Raw genomic sequence first — 17,318 nt, 5'->3', positions numbered from 1 at the left:
GTATGATATATTTTTAGTTTTTCTAGTATTATTCATACACACAGTACAATAAACAACCATTTTTAACAATAAAATATTACGTTTTATATTAAAATATTCAAACTTGCAAGTTGCAACTAATAAAACAAACAACGTGCGTCGTATCAACCCTGAGACTGTCCTCAGCCTGTGCAAGCGCAAACCGGTTTTTTCCAGAATCGCTGCGTACGCGACAAGCGGCCTGCGGTCACACACACATGCCCCGCGTACTTGTAGTAGTGCAATCGATTCGCGCGGTTGTTTGAAGCTTAGTCTCTGTTCCGTCTTTCTACTCATGTGCTATCAATGAGGTATTGGTTCGCGTAAGTGTACATATTATATTGTAAACTCAATCTATACTTAATATTATAAAGCTGCGAAGAGTTTGTTTGTTTGTTTGTTTGAACGCGCTAATCTCGGGAACTACTGGTCCGATTTGGAAAATTCTTTCAGTGTTAGATGGCCCATTTATCGACGAAGGCTTATAGGCTATATATAATCTCGCTAAGAGCAACAGGAGCGGAGCACTGCAGCTGCGGGTAAAACCGCGGAGCACAGCTAGTATTATAATAATTAATAAGTATTAAATGTATTAATATTTCAACACATATTGTTTGTAGCATTCAATATTTCTTTCATTGTTCAAATCACGGCCACGGTCGTCGCGTTTTCAACAATCAGTTGCCCTCATCAGATAAATGACCTTTTCGCATTTACGTTATTTGATATTACAAAATATAATTATCTTCTAACTCTTTACGAGTTCAATGTACTCTCTGCGTAATTTTTGTATGTAAACATGTAAGTTCATACGAACTAGTGACGTTTGAATTTCGTGTCGCAGAAATGAAATGACTATTTTAAGAGCTACATTAAGATATTTTAATTTATTTATTACTAGCTTTCCACCCGCGGCTTCGCCCGCGCAGTCAAAGAAAATCCCGCATAGTTCCCGTTGGATTTCCGGCATAAAATATCCCGGGGTAAAAAGTAGCCTATGTCCTTTCTGAGGTATCAAAATATCTCTGTACCAAATTTCATGCAAATTGGTTCAGTAGTTGAGGCGTGATTGAGTAACAGACAGACAGACAGAGTTACTTTCGCATTTATAATATTAGTATGGATTATGTTCTACAGACTACAGCAAAAAACAAGGTACAAGTAGTCATGTATATTAGATAAATATACAGAAGTGTAGTCAATATATTAAATCTTATGCACAGAGGACTATATGTATAGAACCGTCCTACTAATATAATGTTATAAATGCGAATGTTTATGAGGATGTGTGTGTGTTTGTAACTCTTTCACGCAAATACTACTGAACCGATTACAATGAAATTTAGCACACATATAGAGGGTAACTTGGATTAACACATAGGGTTTTATCCCGGAAATCCCACGGGAACGGGAACTATGCGAGTTTTTCTTTGAAAACGTGAGCGAAGCCGCGGGCGGAAATCTATAGTCTAGTCAAGTATATTCCCAGAAATTAACTATGTATAGAACTCTGTTAAATAAAGATGAAATCACATTGACCACAGCAGTTACTATCGTATCAAAAAGAGATCAATTTATTTCTAACTGATCATATTACCTTCGTTTCCATCTAATGCTCTTAAATCGAATTTAAACGAAGTTATCCTTGACCACAGTAAACGGTCAAAGTACACGTTGATTTGATTATATCGTAAAACAAGTTAGCGAGACAATTTTAAAGACACCTATCTATAAACTACATGCAAATCTATTCAGTCATTTAGAGGTTATGGCGTACCTACACAAACTCACATGGGTTCATGAGAGTCTGTCATAAATGAAACCCACGAAGCCACCCCTAAAAAGAGTGTTATATTTTTATTTTATTTTTATTTTATTTATTTGGTCAACCAACATTTGTTTACAATGATTCTTAAATATAAATTTTACATAACATATAGTTCTTGCGATAAAGTAACAAATAATTAGAGGTTGACACAGCATGCGCCAATTATACAGAGCTATTTCTTGAAAGTAGAATACTTGTTATTGTTAATATATACGTAATAACACTCTTTTTTTGGGAGAGTTTTTAAAGGTCACAGTACCATAAAGTATGTATTTAAATTCTTGAATTAAATGAACACTATATTCTAAACAGACGTATAATTTTCCAAAAGTTAAATTTTAAGATGACAATTATGGTATACAGTATATACACTATTGTAACTTGTTACATACAGGGTGTCCCAAAAAGTACTGATGAACGGAAGCTGGGAGGTAGAGGGCCTAGAGGGCTATCCGAAACCGTGCGCTAGATGCTTGATTTTTTTTGTGTGCTAAACTGAAAGATAGGCCAATTCAGTATGATAACATTTACATTATGAGTTAGATCTTCGAATGGAATAAAAAAAGATGAAAAATTGAAAAAAATGTCATAACTCCGAAAATACGAAAAATCGCATAACATATTCTTTTTACTATTAAACTAGAAGCATCGATTGAGAATCACATAAGACTATACGTATTTAACATTATTTGGGTCCATTTTAATTAAATGTCTGTTTAAAATATTTATTTATTGCCTTTTTACCAAAAAAATCTATTAACGTATACTTATAGCAACTGATACGTACATAAACCTTCACCTGCATTTAATAATATATTACGTACTATTTAATAAAATTTTTAGTTAACGTATTCTTTATTTAGCGCAGTTATACTAGAAAAGACTGACCTCTGAATTTTATTTACCTATGATAGCACAGAACTATATCTCGATATAGTTCTGTGCTATCATATATATAGTTCTGTGCATCTGTGTGATAGTATAACAGCCATTTTATTTGATTATGTGCATTTACATAGACTGTTTCTTATCTATGATCGTAGAACTTTATTTTATTTCAACTTAAAAGAATCATAAAAGGAAATAGCTTTCCTTATATGCTGGCATCCACAGACACTAGTTAGCTAGACACTAGACTGCTAGTTTTCTATAAAAAGAATATTATTAACAGCTCTTTTATTTGATTATGTACATTTTATAGATCGTTTCTTATTTATGTGCGTGCGTACTGCGTATTAACATGGCCGTTTTTGTTTATATTTATAATAAAAAACCTGATAAAAACGCATTTTGTAAGTGGTGTAGGTCATGAATGCTTCGTTTCTATTGCGTGATAGAGGTATAAATGTGCATGTTATATCATAGTTATAAGGAGCATTTCTAGATGCCTCTGCATACTAAATGAAATTAATCAAGAAAATAAAGTCATAAAATACAATTGAAATGTTACATACATTGATTGTAATCCTTACCCTTATCTTTTCTTCTTATATTATAAACGATTTTACGAGACGCACGTTTAGATTTTTGTGTCTGGAGATTGTCAGGACGCTAGAGAGTGAGATAGGCTTTATACCGCGGTGAAACATTTTCCCTTGTAATTTTCCTTTGCTACGCTACATTTTCTTGTGTTCAGCTACATTTTATTAATCACACTATTGCTATGATTTTCGCCGGCGAAGACGAGGTTCCTTGTTCCGCGTTCCCGCTCCCACCCGGGTGAGCGCCCGTCCGACTAGGGCCCTTCCGGCCTCCTCCACTCAAGCGACAGCCCAAGCCGAGGTTCGAGATCCCCGTCAAGGGGGGACGCCCTTGCGCATGTCGCTACCAGGGTGAACCTTCAGTTCACCCACGCGTCCGCGTTAAAATGTAGAAGCCCTTCTGGCTAACATTGAGAGACACCACAAAAAAAAACTATTGCTATAAGTATGGTTACGATTTACGACTACCGCGCGTCCCGCCCAGCAGATGCCCGTTTCCAGGCGCACCACTAGAACCCCCCTCGCTGGTGGCTGTTGGAATGAAGGCTTACGCCGCCCTCGCGCCGATGATGAATATAGTTACCTACCTATAGCAAAAATATAAGCCCAGGTATTTCGTGCCATACGTCGTACTAGAGACTTTAGTTTACTTCGTATAATACTTATCGAATGGATATGGTAATTTCACACTTCCTTCATTCTTATATGTTGTTAAATCATTTCTTATATTGTCCTTATTAATTAGATCAGAAGCAATATGGGCATAAGCATGCTAGTTAGACGCTGCTTATGGCAGTATAAAATACATAACATTACCTACATAATTATTTGTGATTGTTGATTTAAGAAATACTACTTCGCCTGCGATGACTGGGATGAAAAAAATATATTTATATCACTTCTGAATAGTGTAGCTACTGTTGGTGAATAAATTTTCATGACTGGATCATCAGGTACCGCAGATTACCTTACATACAAAGAAAAAACAGCTTATAAAATTAGTACAGTATTATATTATCTACTAGCTTTTCGCCCGCGGCTTCGCCCGCTTTGTCTAAAACCTAATAAATTATATACTAAAACCTTCCTCTTCACTCTATCTATTAAAAAAACCGCATCAAAATCCGTTGCGTAGTTTCAAAGATTTAAGCATACAAAGGGACATAGGGACAGAGAAAGCGACTTTGTTTTATACTATGTAGTGATGTTATAGATAAGTGCAGGTATTTGATTTATTGTTTCAGACTAAAAATAATTATATAATTTGTTATCAAACGAAAAACATTTTGAAACATAATGTCGGTAAATTACCATTTCAAAATGTCTTTAAAACCTCGTAATAAATATTAATCTATAGCGCGTGTATTCTTTACCGACAAAGCTACTTATACAATCATTATTTAAGTACGACATTATCAAGTGAAACCCTAAATATACTACAAAAAACTCAACCATATTAAACTAGCCTAGTTTACATTAAATACAGTAGAAAAACGCTATTAGTGTGCAGTATCATATGTTTTTCTGAAAGTACATTTTTTTAAATAATAATAGGTATGTATAGGATTTTTTTTTTGCTAACTAAGTATAGATAAAAGGGCTTATTTGACACAAAATTACTTTTTAATTCTAACCTTGATCCTCGAATTCGTAGTTCTTAAGATGCGTGCATCAAGTATATAATATGAACTCTACAGATATAGTTTAGTTTAAAAATAAACATTACAAATAATTCATTCTTCATGTTTGTGTATATTACTAACTGTAAAATATTAAATACTCAATGATTTCGAATTAATGAGTGACTAATACGGTATTTTTTGCTAAAAATTATAGAAAATGTTCATTTTAAACTTACACAGGTATATATACATATATATACAAAATAAGTAATATAATTAGGTACGTGTTTATGAATTTGAGGATAATTTCATCAAAAATTAATATATTTTGGAAAAAAAATTATAAATATGTATCTATTCATTAGCTGGAATATTCTTCTTTTTCTTAATTATTTGTAAATTTCTATTATTTTATCAAAATATAAGACAAAGACACAAAAATATGCTTTTTGCAATGTTTCTCACGATATGATATAATCACGTCTAAATATATGTAAATTTATGTTGTTTATGGTAATATATTAATTTGTTTTCGTATTAATTAATTTTAAATTTTGTAGGTAATTGTTACATCTACATGTCATTCAATGTTAATTACTTAGGTCAATTATTATCTATTTTAAAACATTTCCAAAAAAATACATTATTGATGTATTTATTATAATATTTACGATGCCATTGAACTTTACTTTGATTCAGATTTTTTGTAAATTATTTATTTAAAATTAAAAGCCTTATTCCGTCTGTCTGTCTATTTACCAAGATCGTATCAACAACTTTAATTTGATTTTATACTTTATTTTTAAAAAGTAATCTTAGTACAGCTAGGAATATATTATGTTTATAAACTTATTGTTGTCTATGGATTTTTTTGTTACCATACGTAAAATTCTAAATACAGGCATTGTCTTTTTGAATTTTTTGTTTAAATAAATAAAAAAAAACTGTCACTAATTGTAATAAAAAATTTATTACATTTAGAACCCCGACATTTCTATCCCCTTTCGGTCATCTACGAAACAACGATAAAATGTACTTGGTATTTTTAAATAGTCACACAAACTGACCTAGAGTCAGCGATACTATTATCGTGTAAACATGTTCAGCTTCAGTCAGATAATTGTTGTGTCCAGGTCAGCATTCGTCCACTCCAGCCGACGCTTTCATTCTCGAACGCGCGCCCGCGTAAACCATACACATTTATATTTTTTAATTTTTTATCTGTGCCGGTCGAAGGGTTATCGCGCGTTCGATTTTTTAAATTAAAAAAAAATGGTCGATAATCAGTGCGACGCGGGAACGGTGAAAGCGTACATCATGAGTGATTTGTTGAAAAAGTTCGATTTGGACGCGACCAATGATGTGATGAAATTGACGATTGCTGTTTTTGGATTCTACGTGGGGATGTTTTATAGTATGTATCTTGTGTTATAAGCATGGTTTAGGGTAGTTTCTTATTAAGCTATTTTTTTTATTCTTTATTTCTTTGTAAAAAACTTTTATTCTTAAAAAAATTAAGATATTAAGACCACACAAGTTAAAAAATATTGTGTTTATGTTTTCACCGGTAGAGTTATATATAATTATCACTACCTTTTAGTTTAAATTAAATATTTTACTATAAAAAAAAATACACATTTTAATAATTAAAATCTAACAATTAGTAAGTAGTTACATAGTTTTATTCATGATGAACTTGTGAAAGAACCAACAAGTTAATAATGTTCAATAAACAAATTTCTTAATCGGCGATACATATCTACCAATTACATAATTTGAGGAAAAACATCAGTTATCGGAGTTAAAATTTTATACAAATAAAATTTAAAATAACTTTCTTACTATAACATGTGTTTGTCGAAGAGTATCCATTAAAATACATACAAGGAATCTAAAAAAATTAATGCATACGTTTTACTAGTAAAACTAAAAGGTTCTTTTAAATTTATTAGTACCAGGGAGGGAAAACCGCAGCACGTGGTAAGGTTTAATAAACAACGTGATTTTATTTTCCTAAGATTATTATCTAACATGCCTGAAGTCGGATATTTGCACAATTTTCACAAATAGACCTATTCACAAGGATATTATTCATCTGGTGCATTAAACTGTCGTTATTAAAATTAAATAGTTATAAAAATAGTTAATTTTATATGCGTGTTTATAAACATGGATAAGGAGGGTCATTTTTGATTATAAATTGTGTTCTTGTAAATGCACCGTGCATTTAGATTACACGAGCGAATGCTCATTCTAATCCCACTTTGTGAAATTGTTTTATACACTAAAACAAACAGGCGCGGGCGTAGAGCATTCTTTCGTTGTTCTTATACGTTCGAAAAGATTCTATGCAATGTTCTAATACTGAACAACACTGAATACGAGTTTTCGTTTTCGTGTATGAAATATTACCTCAGTAGTAGACCGGGAGATATTGACACAAAATTTCGAGTCATTTGTAACAGGATGGCGGTTCTACAGGGGTCTTAGTACGCAATGATAAAAAGAAAAATGATGCTGTGAACGCTGGTACCGGCGGCTTAGTCGCGTGGGCGTTAGTCGAACTCGTCGGAAAAATAGCGAAAGTCAAACGATTTGTAACACAAAAATTTTAGAATTTACCGATAGCCCATAAAAAAGATGTAGGCGGTAGTGTCATGCCATACTTTTCCGGTATGAATTAAAGCCCACCATACCGACACGAATGTGTTGATTTAAAAAAAAATTTAACCATTTGTACCAGGCTAACTTTTGCACAGGTAACCATCGTCGTGCAGCCATTTACGAAAATCGCCATGCCATACTTTTCGGACGATTCCAAATGGTCGCCATACCGCCGAAAATCTGCAAAAAATTTTTTTTTTCGCCAAACTTTTTGTACCAGTATTGCATTTGGATTTTTGGAGAGTATTTGATAAAATGTGACCATTATTATATTTGCCATACTTCTAGTAGGGGGAAAAAGTGCTGCCATACTTGAAAAATTAATTTATATAAGTGAAGATTTCCACCACCTAGATCTTTGAAATTTAGTATTTATATTCTTTGATCCTCAAACTTACAGGAAAAATTAGTGCCATACTGTTACAAATCGTTCAAAATACGAATAACATCTTACAATAAAAGAAATCTTATACACATTCGCCACCTCCCACAGGTATGGCATTATCACACTTCTATTTATAATCATTCGGGGGTTGTTGAAAAAAAAAATTTAAGGTGGTACAAATCATTCGGCGAGAAAAAAATTTGCAGATTTTCGGCGGTATGGCGACCATTTGGAATCGTCCGAAAAGTATGGCATGGCGATTTTCGTAAATGGCTGCACGACGATGGTTACCTGTGCAAAAGTTAGCCTGGTACAAATGGTTGAATTGTTCATTGGAAACATTCGCGTCGGTATGGCGGGCTGTAAGTCACACCGGAAAAGTATGGCATGACACTACCGCCTACTTCTTTTTTATGGGCTATCGGTAAATTCTAAAATTTTTGTGTTACAAATCGTTTGACTTTCGCTATTTTTCCGAGGAGTTCGAATAACGCCCACGCGACTAAGCCGCCGGTACCAGCGTTCACACCATCATTTTTATTTTTGTCATTGCGTACTAAGACCCCTGTAGAACCGCCATCCTGTTACAAATGACTCGAAATTTTGTGTCAATATCTCCCGGTCTATAGGTAGTGGTCAAAGTTGTTACTAAAGTGGAATAGTCATTATTAAATATCAGTATCAATTACATACTGTAGTAGTTCGGTTTACAGTTACAATATAAGTAGGTATTACATATTAATTATGTAGTATAGTTACGCTACAAATTTAGTTCAAATAGGTTCGATTTTAATAGAATGGTACGGGAGCTATTAACGTTAAAAAAAAAGTCATTTTAGTATAGTTGGTTTTTTGATATACTGTTCCTCTTGCTATTTCGGTTAGAGTCCGGGCTGTCTGGCTGGTCGCAGTGGTTGCGTTTTTTAGTGCGCATCTTATCTGCACAGGATAATTTCCTTAATTTAAAGCCATTTTTTAACGCGTAATTTTTAATATTTTGCCTTTAGATAGATCCATCAGACATAATTTTTTTATTGCAAGACGTTTTTTTCGTTGTTAAATAGGTGCCAGACGCAATTTTTTATTTCGTTTTTATAAAAAATTCAAATTATTTTAGAATGTCTGTAAATTTCATATTATGTTCTTCAAACATAATATAATCTAAAATTAATTAGCCAGACGCTAATTCGATTGTTAAGTATTAAATATGTACAAATAAAAACGTAGTGAAAGTAGGTAAGTATAACAATTTGGTGATTGTGTATATGGAGAGATAGTTTAAAGTGCAAGAGAGGTAGAAAGGGTTGGCCGCGAAAATTAAATAACAATAAAAAATAACTTTTTTTTTTTCGAAAATATAAGATGCATAGAAATTGAATTGTTCCTACTCTAGGATTCCCTGTATTGTGGGAACAAGTACCTTCCATTGGTACATTTTATTCCTTAGGCTAAAAAATAAACTATTAGGGTACATCAACAATCTTCTATACAAAACAATTTTTTTATTACTTAACTATTAAGTTATGGGTTTAAATGAAAACAGCGATTACATAAACTTATTTATATTATTTCCAATAGCACATTGCCTAATACCACACATTACACACCGCGTACAAGAAGAAAAAGAACCACAGACAAAATACAGTGTTGCCAATACAAGTTAAATTTTCTAATATATATAATATCTAATATTAACTAGCGACCCTGCCCTGCCCGGCCCTGGCTTCGCACGGGTGCAATGCTGATACTAAATACACTGCAGAAAAACTGTGAACGTTGAATATAAAAACATACCGGCCCGCTCCGGCTTCGCACGGGTATAAAATATGTAGCGGGGCGGCCGGCTGGTACCGCCGCAAACGCTACGTCCCGCATTTTTTAAATCTGTAATATCTTCGAAAATATTCACTTAAATCATACGGTGTAAAGGGCCATATTAGATCTATATGGCCCTTTACACCGTATTAAATGAACAATGTATTCAAGGTCTTTAATTGGTTAAGGATTAATGTTGTATTTGTTAAAATCGCTTCGAAAATTAGCCATTATTTGTCGTAAAAAGTAAATGACAAAAAAGTTATTGTGGGTTATCCATAAGAGATAGACATATACCATCACGGACTTTTCTGTAGACCTTTTTAATGTGTACTATAGTTAGTACATTATTTTGATAAAACTCGTAGGGTGCCTGCGTTTGCACTGTAAGTGAAAAAAATGTAACTATTTACGAAATCACATTAGAAACCTCAAAAATAACAGTAATTCTCCACTATTTAATGGATGTTATTATACATATAAACCTCCCACTTGAATCACTCTATCTATTAAAAAAACCACATCAAAATCCGTTGCGTAGTTTCAAAGATTTAAAGAGACATAGGGACCGAGAAAGCGACTTTGTTTTATACTATGTAGTGATGATGATAACAATATTAACATAATCTTAATTCTTAATATATATACATAAATCTCGTGTCATAATGTTTGTCCTCAATGGACTCCTAAACCACTTAACCGATTATAATAAAATTCCCACACCATGTGCAGTTCGATCCAGCTTGAGAGATAGGATAGTTTATACATATAGGTACCACGGGCGAAGCCGGGACGGACCGCTAGTATACCTATATTAATTCATGCTAACTACTTTAGTTAAATTCAATACAAACTTAAACATGCGAGTGTGTGTGTGTGTTCACGTGTGTGTGTCGAGTGTGGTGTGGTGTGTGTGTGTTGTGTGTTTGTATGTACATCAATATTGAAACAAATTTTCTAGTTGTTTTCAGATGATGGAATATTGGAAAACAATAACAATTCCTTAGACGATAACATAAATAATTCTGACAGTGAGAGGGAAGATGATGATGATGATGATTATGAAGATGGCTTTTTAAATTTAACAATGTAATTGTTTAACCTTCATTGATATAGTTTTTATTTCATTCTTTTCAATGTATGGTAACTTTAATTTATTTTTCACTTTTATGTTTTTTTTTCTCATTTTAGCTTTTATTTATAAGAACAAGTGTAAATAATATTGTATTCTTGCAATTATTTCCTGTCGCATAGTTAAAATACACTAGCTGATGAGCTGCATGCTTCATTACTTTTGTTTATTTATACACATTATTTAATACTTAACAATCGAATTAGCGTCTGGCTAATTAATTTTAGATTATATTATGTTTGAAGAACATAATATGAAATTTACAGACATTCTAAAATAATTTGAATTTTTTATAAAAACGAAATTAAAAATTGCGTCTGGCACCTATTTAACAACGAAAAAAACGTCTTGCAATAAAAAAATTATGTCTGATGGATCTATCTAAAGGTAAAATATTAAAAATTACGCGTTAAAAAATGACTTAAAATTAAGGAAATTATCCTGTGCAGATGAGATGCGCACTACAAAACGCAACCACTGCGACCAGCCAGACAGCCCGGACTCTAACCGAAATAGCAAGAGGAACAGTATATCAAAGAACCAACTATACTAAAATGCTCTCTTGTCAACGTTGGTAGCTCCTATACGAGAATGAATCAACGCAATAATGTTTTGGTTCCAAAAATATTCCCCGCGTGTTAGTTTCAAGTTCAACAAGTAAGCAACAAGTTACTCGAATAATGCATTTGACCGGAAACTTGAAGAAAAAACTTGCGAGAAACTGGTGCGAACACTTTTTTTGGCGCGAAACCCGCAGTTCTTTTTTCAAAACGGGTCTCTGGATAACATTTTAAATTGCACATCACATTATCTATAGGCCATGTTTATGTGTATCTGTGTGTCAATATTTACTCTTTGTTTTTGGCGAGAAATTAGCAGTTTTATTTTTTAAAACTCGGTGTCTGGATAACTTTTTAAATTGCATGTCCCGCTATAGTACCTATATATAGACTATTTATACCTTCATAGGATAAAACAAAGTAGCTTCCCGCTGTCTGTTCCTATGTATACTTAGATCTTAAAAACTACGCAACGGATTTTAATGCGGGTTTTTATAGATAGCGCGGTTCTCGAGGAAATTTAAGTACCTATACATATTTAGCTAGCCATTACTGTATCTTCTGTAAATATATAATACGCAAAGTTGACTGACCGACTGACTGATTGACTGATAAATCAACTCGCAGCCATCGAGTTACTATGTACTACGTAGTACATAGTAACTCAATGCTCGCAGCCCAAACGACTTGACCGGACTTAAATTAGGTATGTATAGAGATACTATGATGTAGGCAACCACTAAGAAAGGACTTTAATAAATTCTACCTAAGGGGATAAAATAGGGGACGAAAGTTTGTACCATGGAAATTTCTTATGACCGCGCGGGCGAACCTTCGGGCAACAGCAAGGTATGTGTGCGTAAATATTTACGTCCGTAACACAACACGCACCCTCTACGTGCAATAAGTTATAGCCTACTAGCTTCCGCCCGCGGCTTCGCCCGCGTGGTGTTTTAATAAAAGGTAGCCTATGTTCTTTCTCAGGGTCTAATCGATCGTCTTTGCCAAATTTCAACAAAATCGGTTGAGAGGTTTAAGCGGGAAAGCACGTAACAGACAGACAGACAGAGTTACTTTCGCATTTATAATATTAGTAGGGATTATAGGCTAGTAGGTGTGCTCCGCGATTTTACCCGCAGTGCTCCGCTCCTGTTGGTCTCAGCGAGATGATATTATAGCCTATTATAGCCTTCCTCGATAAATGGGCTATCCAAAACCGAAATATTTTTTCAAATCGGACCAGTAGTTCTTGAGACTAGCGCGTTCAAACAAACAAACTCTTCAGCTTCATAAAACTATAGTAGAGATAGGCATAGTATAAAGAAAACTATACTATGCTTTAGGTTACACTAAAAATGATATTATGTGGAAACAGTGGTTATAGAATAACGGGAAAGCAGACCACATTAACCGCGTGTGTGGAGCAATAAGTGTGAATTTCTATTTTAATTGGAGATTGATTTACGATTGAGAACTGTATGAGATCTTATGTCACCCTTGTTGTATAAGGGTGCTTTTCCACTAATAATGAGTGAGGATGTGTAGCGAGGAATCAGTTTGTAAATAACCAATAGTATCGCTTCAAACCCTATCACCTCAAACTTCAAACTAAATGAAGCGATATGGTTGGTTTTTACAAACACAATCCTCACTACACATCCTCGCACATTATTGGAAGCACCCTTATACAGGTGTTTGTATAGGACCTCTATATTATTTAGTACAGTCTCTATATTATAATGTTGTCTGGAATACAAAGTCTATTGTACCTTTTCATATGCTTTTCATGACACTGTTTCTCTGTGATCGCTATAGATTTTTTTATACATACAACACTTATCTATGAGATTATATTCAGCTACACTGAGAAAACGTAACGGCTATAAATAGACAAGTTGTTGCTATTTACAACCGAGTAACTTGCTTCGGAGGGAGCCTGCAAAGTTTGTTGCTAAAATTATACAAGTCAACTTTGTTAACGTATGTTGGTAATATAAACCCACTAAAGTGGTCAAAAAATACGTATTAAAGGTTTGTTGCTTTTAACCTATTCACTCAGTAAACATAACAAACCTATTTACTATAGTCAATCGTGTTACTCTGTTAATAATACCCAACGTGCTCTGCTGTTTTTAGCAAAGTAACTCAGTGAATTCAAATATTTTGCTTCGTAAAACTAGCTAAGTAACACGATAATGTTAATCATATTTATTGGGTAGGGACAGCCAATCTACTTTGTTACTTCTACTCAATTAAAAATTTGTATACGTAGCCAAGTTACTGGGTACTGTCAATCGTGTACATTGGGTAACAATAACTAAATACATATACTCTTTCTAGTCAATTAAGATTGGTATATTTAGCCAAGTTACTTTGTATTCTTAGACGGGTTAATTAGGTAACCATAGCTAAACTACTTTGTCGCATGTACTAATTCAAACGACACATATTAAGCTATATATTTTCAGTAAAAGCTGACCTGTAAATGTTCGTAAAACCTATACAAGGTGTAACAGAAAGGGGATATACACATACGAACAGGGCGTGATGTACTGATGAAACTGAACAACTTTTCCCAAGGAAAATGGGTCGAAAGATGAATAAAAAAAATTAAACCTCTCCATTATTTTCATCTTTTGACCTTATCTTCTTTGGGAAAAGTTGTTCAGTTTCATCAGTACATCACGCCCTGCTTAGATGTGTACCCCTTTCTGTTACACCCTATATACAATGTGAGGTCAGCTCCTACTGAAAATATTTACCTAGTTCGATATGTTGTAATTTGTACCATTATTAGTGCAGAGGGCAAAATTTTGGCATGTCGGAAAAAGCCAATGAAACGTTCATGTAGGAAAAAAAACTTAGAAGAAACTGAAAGAAAATTATGCACATTAATGAAATTAGCTTTATTCATTACACGATACAATCATTTCAAGTAACATACTACTTACACTTAAATACTACTACTTTTAAAAATAGTACACAATTCTTAATGTCAAGAAACGATACTGGTGTTCTGTGTTTTAATTTGCACAATAACAGGATGAAATATAAATCATGAGCAAACTTTTAAGGAATGACTCAGACTACGAAGTACAAACCTGAACAACTTATATTAGGTATAAGACCAAATCCAACATCGTAAAAGAAATATCAACTGTTTCATATACAAAAGTGGAATTATCTACTATGCCAAAATCTACGGAACAGCTGATTTTATTTCACGATGTTGGAGTTTGTTCTCTAATGAAAGTGGTTTAGGTTTATTTACATAAAAAACAAACAACCATTATGGTACTACACCTAAATTGTACTTATAAATGTATTTGATAAGTCAAAAGTTTAGGCAAAAACTATAGAATAAGCTAGGAGAATAAGTAATCGTTTTGATCTAATAATTTTATTACAACCCAACAAGTAAAACCGTCATTTTTTTAAACATTTAATCTAATTGAAACATAATTCACATTCGTCGTCGGGGAAATGATCATAAATGCTAAACAATAACAATAACTTAAACATTTTTTGCACCAAAAAAAATTAAGCTCTTTACCACTCTTTACATATTGTTCGTTTCTATTATAAAATGTTCTGGTTGAACCTCGTTACAAAATGTGAAAAAACCACACCCAAAACACTTTTTAGATGAAATGAAATGTGTCTTCACCCAAGGCCATTTTAAGTATTCCAGCAACTGGAAATGATTTTTATCCAAAAAATTGTCAACATCTAGGAATAGACATGTTTGATGTGTAGATATTATATCCGAACTTTATCGTATCTTATGTAATTTACATATTAAAGTAATAGGTATATGACAATATCTTGCTTGATCAGAAGTAACTTACTAATTCAAATATTTTTGGCTTGATTGTGGGGAAGCTTTCAGTGATTTCGGTATATTGTCCTTTGGTTTTCAAAATCTTTTTCTAGCTGTAAACAAATTAAAAAAAATTAAGTATACAAAAGTAATTAAACTAAAGCAGACAATAAATTCAAAAAAACTGAACTCACCAGAAGATATCCTTTGGGTTTTTTAAGATCCGCATATTCATTGTATTGAGGTATTGGAGCTATGGTTAACCCTTTTGCAGGAATTAGCCTCGTCTCTGTAGTTTCTTGCCACTTTAGTTCTACGGCTGTCCATGGCTCAGAGGAGTTTTTGAGCCATAATAGTTTGTCTTCTGCATCTTGCTCTTCTATAATAGTTTGATGAATCAAAATGATGATGAAAAGTTATTGTTTTTAATGTAAATTTGAATCTGCCTTGTAGGTGCGGCGCTTCAACAGACACGTTCGTCACTCGACTATGATTTGATAGAAATGGCTGACTTTGCGGGCTACGCAGCCAATTCCTTGTTTAATTTTTATCAAGTTACTCGGTCAAAAATAGTATTCGCTCCATTGTTAATTGCCGAGCTGTGCTTATCTACCAATAGATAAGTAACTTGTTTGTTTTTAAGTAAGAAACACGGTTATATGTATCATAGCAAGTTATTTAATTTTAGCCAAATAATATTATGTCTAAATTTAAATGATTTACTTGTCATTCAATGATAATGTGAGCTTGTTTATTTTTAACCGAACTCTGTGTAAATAGTAACCAACTATGGTTAAGTCTAAAATTAAATAACTTACTTATCATTAAATAATAATGTAAGCTTGTCTATTTTGAACCTAATTCGGTAAAGGTAATATTGACCGAGTCGGTAATTTTGAAATAAATAAGTACTTTTTTAATAACAGCCAAGAATATTTAACAATACTTGCTTGTATAATACTAGCAAAGCTTTAATACACATTTTAAATACGTCTTGATTGAATGCAGCAGAATAATTTTTAACCGAGCTAAATTGGTACTTTGCTAAAGCAAAATTTTCTCAGTGTACAATTTAACGTGACGATTATCGCATATAAACAAAATTAAATCAATGCGAAAGCAACCCATTGTTCCATACAGGGTTTGCTCCTTTTCGGAGGCAAAGATCATAAAACTCGTTTTGTAAATGATACAACGAATGAAATTCAAAATATAACATTTATGATTTATCAATAAAACATGTTACATAAATAAGAATTTATTCTAATTGAAAAAAAAAAACATATCGTTAGGTACATAACTTAGAAATTATGAAAGGCTTTTTTTATTAAATTAATTATCTTGTATTAAATCTGTTTGTAAGGAATCCCTAAAAATGTTTGCGTCAAATCAGTATATTTCTGATTTCTTATAAAATTCCTATTCTCATTTTAATTAGATTGATGTTATGAGTTAGGTATGTTTTGGTTATGACACTGAATTTGAATAATTTATTTGACATCATAATTCTCGATAAATTAAAGTGTGTCAGTGGATTACACTGCAACAAAGGGTATGTCAGCATTATTTGTACTGAAACAAACAATTATTATGAGTACTTTTCTGTTTAGACATAATATTATTAGATAATAAATCACGAAAGAAGTAGGTATTTTAAGTGCAAAGCTGTTTTACTTTTTGTTATTATTTAATTATGTACTTATTTAGATACGGAGAGAATAACTGTTATAATATTTCTATAGGTTGGCTTGGTGGGAGGATAGATAGTGGTTTTTTTATGGTTTGAAACTACATAGAAGGAGTTGGATACTTCTTCTATGTAATTTTTTACAATTGAATATGAATATTATTTATTCCTTAAATAGACCCCCTAGAGCATATTATATTTCTTGTATTAACCATTATTACCTTTAATCGTTCTTGTTATACAAAAAATAGCAAATATGCCTATAAAACAATACGGACGACTCACGAGCTCATATAATCTATGCCT

At 32.8% G+C, this 17,318-nt stretch overlaps 1 protein-coding gene across 2 annotated transcripts in view; it reads left to right on the top strand.

Annotated features, from left to right (window-relative positions):
* The window catches only part of LOC149477394 (DGAT1/2-independent enzyme synthesizing storage lipids), a 49,404-nt gene that overhangs the window by 9,951 nt on the left and 22,135 nt on the right, over window positions 1-17,318 (top strand). The window contains exon 1 of one of the 2 annotated variants that reach the window (XM_089710724.1): window positions 6,032-6,363. The exons of the other annotated variant lie outside the window; for it this stretch is intronic. Within the exon in view, the coding sequence (XP_089566850.1) occupies window positions 6,222-6,363 (142 nt within the window). The 5' untranslated portion in view covers window positions 6,032-6,221. Of the gene's footprint in view, window positions 1-6,031; window positions 6,364-17,318 lie in introns of those variants that run through there. 2 annotated transcript variants of the gene reach the window in all.

This window comes from Colias philodice, chromosome 25 (assembly GCF_061535455.1).
Source record: "Colias philodice isolate Cphi_HAF_F1 chromosome 25, ilColPhil1 Martin Lab GWU primary, whole genome shotgun sequence".
Taxonomy (NCBI): domain Eukaryota; kingdom Metazoa; phylum Arthropoda; class Insecta; order Lepidoptera; family Pieridae; genus Colias; species Colias philodice.
Note: the sequence above shows the minus strand (reverse complement) of the source record. Positions and strands in the feature narration are given on the sequence as shown.